The following is an 8,775-nucleotide window of genomic DNA, read 5'->3' as shown; positions in this document are numbered from 1 at the left end:
AAAAAAAAAAAAAAACAAAAAACAAAACAAAACAAAACAAAACAAAAAAACCACAAAATCTTTGCGTTTGCATAGAGATGGGAGCAAAGAGACTCCCTTGGCTTCCTGCTCTTGGTTTGTTGATTTACTATTTTTAATTATGTGTGTGTGTAGGGGAGGGGCATGTTCACTCTAGTAGGGGTGCTCAGGCTAGAAGCACCTGAGTTCCTGGAAGGGGAGTTGCAGGAGTTTGTGAACCAGCTGATGTGAGTGCTGGGATTGGAACTTAGGTCCTCTGTGAAAGTGTGTTCTCTTAAACAATGGGCCAGCCACCCTGAACCTGTTTTTATTCCCCCTCCCCTTCCCCAGGTGAGAGAAGGTTGCTATTACTCTTCGGACTAGAATTCTTTGGCAAGAATTTGGATGAAAAATTAAAAAAAAATATTGGGGCTGGAGAGATGGCTCAGCGGTTAAAAGCACTGACTGCTCTTCCAGAGGTCCTGAGTTCAATTCCCAGCAACCACATTGTGGCTCACAACCATCTGTAATGGGATCCGATGCTACTGTGTCTGAAGACAGCTACAGTGTATGCATATACATACAATAAATAATTCTTTAACAAAGAAAGAAAAAGAAAAAAATTAGTTCTGCCTACTTCTTAATGAGAGTCTGTTCTAAAGTCAACACTGACACATACACCAAGATTTAGGGGCATGAAGGGCAGATTAGAAAGAGAATTAGAATCCAGGGACGCAGAGGCAGGCAGATCTCTGAGTTGGAGGGCCAGCCTGGTCTACAAAATGAGTTCCAGAACAGCCAGAGCTACACAGAGAAACCCTGTCTCAAAGGGAAAAAGAAAAAAAAAAAAAAAAGAATTAGATATCAACTAATTAGAAGGAATTATACCCCATAAATAAATATAGAGTTTGGTGTAGAATAGAGAATATTCACAGATAACAGGTTCATTCTGAGCCTGGCATTCTAACTCTTATTTTTTTTTTTTTTCTTTTTCTGAGGGTCCCATGTAGCTTAGGTTGGTCTTAAACTGATCTTGCATCCAACCCCTAGGATTACAGAAGGCATGAGCCACCACACCTAGATTACTTATATTTTATTTGATATTGTCTTGAAATTGTGTTTGGGGAAACAGTGCTGAGGTTTAATTTAGAAATCCCTTTCTACTTCCTAAAATAACCACATTGCTAAATATAAGTAAAAAAGCATTAGAACATATGTAAAATAACCACCCGTTCTCCAAACCATGACTTATATCCCTGTCCAACTTTTTCTTTTAATAAGACTATGCATTAAAAAAAATATATATATATTTGTCTTGCTCTCTCGACCCTAATCAGAACTAGAGTGCCCCCTTGCGATTCCTCTGCTTCAGTCTACAGGGTCCTGCTCTCCATTGTTTCCTTTAACTATGTCTTGGTGCAACGGATGTTAACGTCTGTTGATGACTCTCTAAACTCTGGACTTGCTTTTTTCCTTCCTCAACGTTTCCCAGTTTTCTCAAAGGAACAAATAAACTGAAGCCAAATAAAGCCACAACCTTGAGGATTAACGATCTACTCTACTCTGTTCCCTGTACTGAGAATCAGAGAATTCTGAGTGAAGGGTCCGAAGGGCCCGGGGCAGAAAAGTCAGGGACAAGTTCGCCTTTGACCTCTAGAGTCTGGCGGGCTGGCATCCGACCTGGTAACGTGCGTGGCAAGTTACGTAAGAACCGGCTGGAGAAGCCGCGCGGCGGGAGCCCCAGAGAGGACGCGGTGTTCCGGCCACAGTCCCCACCCTCCTCGCCCAGCAGGGCAGGAGGCACCCAACTTGGTGGCGAGGAGGGGAGGATGAAAGAGTGGGGAGTCACGAGGGCGAGCCGCCGACAAGGGAACGGATGCCCGGCGTCACACGTCCGTTGTCACACACGTTGCGGACACGAGTTGCTGACGGCTCCCACGTGCTGCGCCCGTGCGCGGAGGCGCTCAGAGGGGCCCACGTCCAGACGCGCTACCTCCGTGGCCCGGCCCCGCTCGGCACACTCGAGCCGCGCGTCTCCCGCGCAGTGCCGTCCTATTTAAGGCTACGAGCTCCACCCTTTTCCGCCTCTTCCTTCATTTTCACTTTTTTCCATCCTCCTTTTTTATCACCCGAGGAGCCGCATGTACGGGCGGAGCGTGGACTGCTTCCCTTCCAGCCAATCACCGCTTGGCTGCCTCCTTATTGGCCGAGCCCCCGCGTGCCGCAGCAAATGGGCTGTGAGCGTCTGTACCTCGGGTCACGTGTTGCCGGCAAGCTATCCAATGAGAGCGCAAGGTCTGTGTACGCAGGGGGAGGCACGTGCGGAGCCGCACGTGTCTGGGAGGGGGGAAGGGGCGGGACCCACAGGAGTGAGGCGGAGGTGGGTCGGCTAGACCCGCACAGACAGTTGAGGAGCTGGATACCGACCGGGGCTGAGCCGACAGACCCGGGTAAGCGGACGAGAGTCGTGTGCTCTCCGGAGGACGACCCGGAGCGGATGGGCTTGTAAGACCGCAGATCGGCGTGTCGGGAGGTATTGCATCACCTGGCAGGCGCGACCGTAGACGGACCAGCGCAGTGCACCTGACGGTGAGGGATGCGAAAACCTTGGAGCTGGGTGTCTATGGGGCCGGTACTCTAGGGACCTGAGGTGGGTTCCGGTGCGCAGAGCAGCCTCTAGCGGGTGCCGTTTTTTAGGTCGATAGGATCCCTATGAGGTCTGGCCGGGAACAGCCCAGAACTGCAGGCTGAGGGGAAGGTGTAAAGTCGGTTATTCACTCTGAACCCAAGGGGAAGAAAGGCTGTGTGGGGTCAAGAGCTCTGCGTGGGCTGGCGGTCTAGATTTTGAATGCGGGTGGAAGAGCAAGTTTTTCTTCCCTTGTTTCTATTGAGAATGGAAAGACAAAAACAACAAAACAAAGCAAAAACCGTGTTACTCTGTGTAGAATGCTCCAGTCTCCCAGTCCCTTTCCTAATCCTCTGATTTCAGACTCCCTCGCTTTGCTTTTCAATTGCAGGTTCTGATCTTTGGTACTACGGGAGCTGCTCTTCAGCCCCCGCCTGCTCCTGGACCTATGGAATCTCCATCTAGCGTTTCTTCTTATTCCTCCTCCTCTCTCTCCCCGTCATTTTCCACGTCCCCTGTGAACAGTGACTTTAGCTTCCCTTCTGATAATGAGAGGGAGGGCAAGGGCACCTACGAGCTCAGGCCAGACACTGTGGGTCAGAGAGGAGGTTCCAGGCCCAGTCCAGGCCCTATCCGCTGCAGACATCGACCCAGGGTTTCTAGTAACCAACATACAGCATCTCATCTGGAACAGCAAGGATCTGAAGTCAAAAGATCAAGAGACGGTGAACTGGAGACGCGTCTAAACACCCAAGGATGTACCACAGAGGGAGACCTGCTCTTTGCTCAAAAGGTAACAAAGCAGAGAAGGAAGTGCAGTGTCAAACACCTAATTGGTTGATAAGGACCCTAAGATGATGGTATTGGCTGCCAGATACATTATAGCAGAAAAACTACTGCTGGTCTCAAAGTCTTGTGCTGTTTTTCTACAGTGTAAAGAGCTCCAAGGGTTCATACGGCCCCTCACAGACCTACTGAACGGACTAAAGATGGGTCGCTTTGATAGAGGTAATGACCTGACTAATTACATTTCTGGGGGTGGGGGTAGCCCCCTTCTCTGAGTGAAATCTTACATTTCTCTTTGGGACATGGGAATTCATTTGAACCCCATCTATCTCTTGTCTTTCCTTTACATAACCTCAGTCCCCACCTCTGCTGTTTCTCTCAATGCTGGGAGTGAACCTAGAGCTTTGCGTACCACAGACAAGTTCTCTGCCACTGAGTTACATACATCCCACGCCCTCTAATCACCCTTCCTCTTTCACCCTAGGATTAAGTAGCTTCCAGCAGAGTGTGGCCATGGACCGGATCCAGCGTATAGTGGGTGTTTTACAGAAGCCTCAGATGGGGTGAGTTTCCCTCTTCCCTTCCTCCTCTCCTCAGGATCTTATTGAGGGAGGCCTGTACAATTCTCCTTTTTAAAATACCCTCTTTTCACAGAGAACGTTATCTGGGAACCTTGCTGCAGGTGGAAGGGATGTTAAAGACTTGGTTTCCTCATATAGCTGCCCAGAAATCATCCTCAGGAGGTAGCAGGCATCAGATAAGCAAGGTATGAACCTAAAAACCAAGGAAGAGATGGGAGAAGAATAAAGGATGGACTGTGTCTGGAGAATGTAACCTTCCAGTGTCCTTCCATTCCTTTTTCTCTCCCAGGGAAGGGCATGCTGCCTAACTTTGTGCATTACTGTGATTTTTAGATTTAGTCTAGATGTTTGCTCTATCCTGTTGAGATCTCATGAAATTTACCCCTGCCCTCCTGTCAGAGATCATCTGCTTTCTGCACAGATTCGGAAGGCCTTTAATCTGGCCAAATGACTCACACAGGAAGATGCCTCCATTTTTCTCTTCTTGTCCTACCCCCCAGCCCTTCATCTTTTGACTTCTATAAACATAACTTTAACCAAACCTTACATAGTAGGTTTCTCTTTCTTTCTCTCACCCTTTCTTTCTTTCATCCTTTCCTTTATTGTTTGTTTGTTTGAAAACAGAGTTTCCCTGTGTAGTAGCTGACCTGCAACTTGCTCTGTAGACCAGGCTAGCCTTAAACACAGAGATGCATCTGCCTCAGCCTCTTGAGTGCTCAGATTAAAGGTGCGCACCATCATGCCCAGCTAAGTCAACTATAGTTTCTAGTGATGTGAAAATGACTGATTGAAAAATTAACAGGATGCCTCATAAAGAACTAAACATGGGAAATGAGACCTTTCAACACAGAAATTAAATGTCCTTTCAGTTTCCCTGGCTGGCGGTGTTGTTTATGAGACTGCTTTCCTGCCACCTAGTAGGCCCTGCATTTGATTTAAAGAAACTGAACAGGAATCATTGTATAAATAATGAGAATCATAGGACTCTTTTAGTTTTGTCTGTTTCTAGTAGCCTCATCCAGTCTGTTACACAGAGTCACCTCCAACTTTCTGTTGAAAGGATGGGAGCATTACTTGATTGCTAACATTTTTACTTCATTATCCCCTGGCAAGAATATACCTGTTGCACAAAACAACATTTGTTTGCACTGCACAGGGAGTTCTCAAGGAAAGCCAAGGTCTGAGCTTAAGTGAGCTTATCTGTAAGCTTTTTTAACTCTTATTTTTCCGTTTTCCCATTCTCTAGCACTTTCCTAGCCACCACGGTGACTCAGGTGCTGCTTCTCCTGCACCTCTCATAGAGAAGATGGGCCAAACACAGCTGGGACATTTACTTTGGAAACCAAAGCAGCCTTGGCATCTCACAGGATGGCCGGCTATGAACCTCACCTGGATTCATAACACTCCAATTTGTAACCCTCCCCTCAGTCCCCAAGGCTCCAGCTCCGGCCACAGCCCCATAGGCACTGGAGCCAGCATTGGCGTCATCCTTGTCCTCCAGAAAGGAGGACAGCCCTTCACGCATTCTGCTCCGGGCACTCCGACCCCACCGTCTACACTGTCTCCTGTCATCCCTGGTGATCGGAAGAAACTGTTTGCAGAGGAGCCTCGTTGCCACAGTTTACCAGTAACACTGCCATCAGACTGGAGCTGCATCCTTTGTCCGCCTGTCCTACCTACGACAGACAGAGAGATGACTAAAGGACACCCAGACCCACAGATGATTAGCCATCCTCTAGTTGCTCCTGATCCTCAGCCCTAACCCAGGCTCTGCAACTGTCCTGATTCCCAGTTTGTATAAATAAATGTTTATGTGTATTTTTTTTTTTTTTACTTTTAATGTATTTGTGGTGAGGAAAAAATAAATCCTTTCTGATTAAAGACATTTTTTACTTAAACACTTTTCTGACTGTTGTAAATTGAAAACTTGGAGCCTGGAGTACCATAAATCTCACCCACTGACCTTCTGAAAAGAAGAGAGGACAGATGTGTTCACGAACATGAGCTCCGCAAGGTAGAGTTGGGTGGGATCATAAAGAGTCTGTGAGGGAGCACCCTTGGACAATTACAGGTTCAGAGCTGAAGTGTTTGGGTTTGTGTCTGTTCACACTCAGAAACTGGTACGTTTCCCTTTGGGTCTCTCCCCGTGGAATATCCCAGCTGGCCAGACAAGCAGGTTCTTCTGCTCTGGACACTTCTGCTTTGATGGGAGCTGTTGATGCTTGGGGGTAAATGTGTATGTAACCTGCTGCTGCCTCCAGAAGAGGGAAAGCCCAGACAGTCACTGGGGTGCCAGTTTTGAAGAGGGCATCGTGCCCTAGAATTGTTGAGGTCAGGGTAGGAGGACTCAGAGTCTGGGCCATATCCCTACTCAAACAACAGTTAAGTGCTAAGTGTATGCTAGGCCAAGGAAAGCTACTCAGGTGTTACTAACTGAAGCCCATGAATGGATCTCCACCCTACTCTGTGTATTCCTTTCTTTCTATTTGTCCTAGTTTCTACCAAAACCATTTCCTCTCTCATCCTCGTCCTTCCCGGAGCATCAGATAATTCTGTCTTCTTAGTCATTGGTTCTTAGCTGCTCAGCATGCTTCTCAGTAGTCAGCTTTCTCCTGTTTCTCAAGCCCAGTATTCTGGTAAATAAGTCACCTCCCTTTATTTCATAAAATATGACCTCCTTTCTGAGGCAAACTTTTATTTGTGTAGGACAGGCTGGCCTAGAAATCAAGGTGATGCTGGATCCCCACAAATTGCAGCATGAAACACCACTCTTAGCTCCATCTATGATTTTGATGGCTTTTTCTATCTTATTTTTTTGAAACAGGGTTTCACTATGTGGCCCTGACTGGCCTGGGACTTGTCACACAGACCAGACCTACCTCTGCTTCCTGAGTGCTGGGGTTAAAGGAGGCATGAGCTACCATGCCTGGCTCTTTTTATTTTTTAAGATTTATTTTTATTTTACATGTATGATTATTTGCCTGAATGTATGTGCACCATATATGCAATATCCAAGGAGGTCAGAAGAAGGCATTGGATCCCCTGGAACTTAGTTATAGATGTTTGACAGCCACCACAGAGGTATAGAGGGCCAAATACAGGTCTTCCGCAAGACAGCAACAGCTTTCCAGTCCTAAGGATTGTCTTTTTTTTTTTTTTTTTAATTACTGCTATATGTTAGTACACTGTAGCTGTCTTCAGACACACCAGAAGAGGGCATCAGATCTCATTACAGATGGTTGTGAGCTACCATGTGGTTGCTGAGATTTGAACTCAGGACCTTTGGAAGAGCCGTCAGTGACCTTAACCGCTGAGCCATCTCTCCAGCCCCAGGATTGTCTTTTATTTGTGGAACTTGTAACTTAATTTGCTACCCATAATAGTTACTTCCCCTGTGTCACCAGTTATTGGCTTGCTGAAAATACTCCTTGAACCAAAATATCCCTTCTCCTCTTTGCACTATGGTTCTGCTCCATCTCACTATCACTCAGTACTCGGGACTGAACTCTGGTTCCCATGCATGCTAGGCAAGTGCTCTTACAAAACAAAGCCTACAGCCTCTATATGCACCGTAATTCCCCAGAGTGGTTTTTCTAGTACGTCACTACCACTGCGGCCAACTGTCTGCAGCCCAGCTCACACTACTTTCATCCTGTCGCACCTTCCAAAGTAACTAATGAGCCCACAGAGTCAGCACTGAAGTATTTTGTAACACACCTCCCCCCAATCAATAGTGAAACCCGGGAGCCTCCACAAAGCCTGTGTACTGTATCTCTTGACACTTAACTCGACCTTCTAAAGCTTTCCTTAGATCTTGTGACTACACACAGTCCCAACTCTCCTCTTACCCACCTGGCAGCACTTTCTAGGTTTCTCAATGGCTCCATTTCCACCTACCAGAGTGTGGGTGTTCTCTGAGGCTCCAGTCTTGGTTTCTCTCTGTATATTCAATCATCATAACTTTGCATCGTCTGTCCTAGGAAGGCACACTGAATGTATGCATTTCTGCTGGGGAGTTCACTTACACAAAAAAACGGCCGAAGGGGCCGGCAACATGGCTCAGCAGATAGGCATTGAGCTGGACATGCAGATTCCACACTGTGGAAGGAGAGAGCCAACTCCCAAGTTGTCCTCTGACCTCTGCACATGCACATAACTATGTAGGCTAACACACACACACACACACACACACACACAATTACTTTCCTCTTCTGTTGGTGAAATATATGATGCCAACATTTTTCTAGATAACTAGGCTTAAAACTTGGGGGCACTGAAGTTGGGCAGAAGGCTGAGAGGTTAATAGTACTGACAGCTCTTACTGAGGGCCCAGGTTAGATTCCCAGCACCCATATGATGGCTTACAACATCTGTAAATCCAGATCCAGTGGCTCGGATGCCCTCTTCTGGCCTTCCTGGACATCAGACATGCATGCAGACAACACCCCCATTATACATATATAAAAACTTTTTTTTTTTCAGTTCAGTAAAAAAGAAAATGATAACAAAGGGAGAAGAGTTGGTTTAGCAGTTAAGAGCACTTGTTTCTCTTGCAGAAGACCCAAACTCAATTCTCAGCATGTACATGGTAGCTCACAACCAGGCCCAAGGGATTCAGTGTCCTGTTCTGTCCTCTAAGTACATATATAGTACACACACATAGATGTAGGCAAAATATACATATAATAAAATAAACCTTAAAAGTTGAAACAAAAATTAATGAAGTACCTTTATATTATATCCCATTAGGTTCTTTTCTTTTCTTTCTTTCTTTTTTTTTTTTTT

The 8,775-nt window shown here is 46.5% G+C and overlaps 1 protein-coding gene across 2 annotated transcripts; it reads left to right on the top strand.

Moving 5' to 3' along the window:
• The first annotated feature begins 2,355 nt into the window (after nt 1–2,355).
• Nucleotides 2,356–5,808, top strand: Ciart (circadian associated repressor of transcription). 2 transcript variants are annotated; one of them, XM_031374852.1, is made up of 6 exons: nt 2,356–2,447; nt 3,015–3,416; nt 3,556–3,631; nt 3,894–3,972; nt 4,064–4,175; nt 5,237–5,808. In XM_031374852.1, the coding sequence occupies exons 2-6, from the start codon at nt 3,072–3,074 to the stop codon at nt 5,750–5,752; spliced, it is 1,128 nt and encodes a 375-aa protein (XP_031230712.1). In that variant the 5' UTR covers nt 2,356–2,447; nt 3,015–3,071; the 3' UTR covers nt 5,753–5,808. The 2 variants fall into 2 exon arrangements, with proteins under 2 accessions (XP_031230712.1, XP_031230711.1); XM_031374851.1 differs by having other exon boundaries at nt 2,359–2,586.
• Nucleotides 5,809–8,775: the final 2,967 nt, after the last annotated feature.

This window comes from Mastomys coucha, unplaced genomic scaffold (assembly GCF_008632895.1).
Source record: "Mastomys coucha isolate ucsf_1 unplaced genomic scaffold, UCSF_Mcou_1 pScaffold16, whole genome shotgun sequence".
Taxonomy (NCBI): Eukaryota; Metazoa; Chordata; class Mammalia; order Rodentia; family Muridae; genus Mastomys; species Mastomys coucha.
Note: the sequence above shows the minus strand (reverse complement) of the source record. Positions and strands in the feature narration are given on the sequence as shown.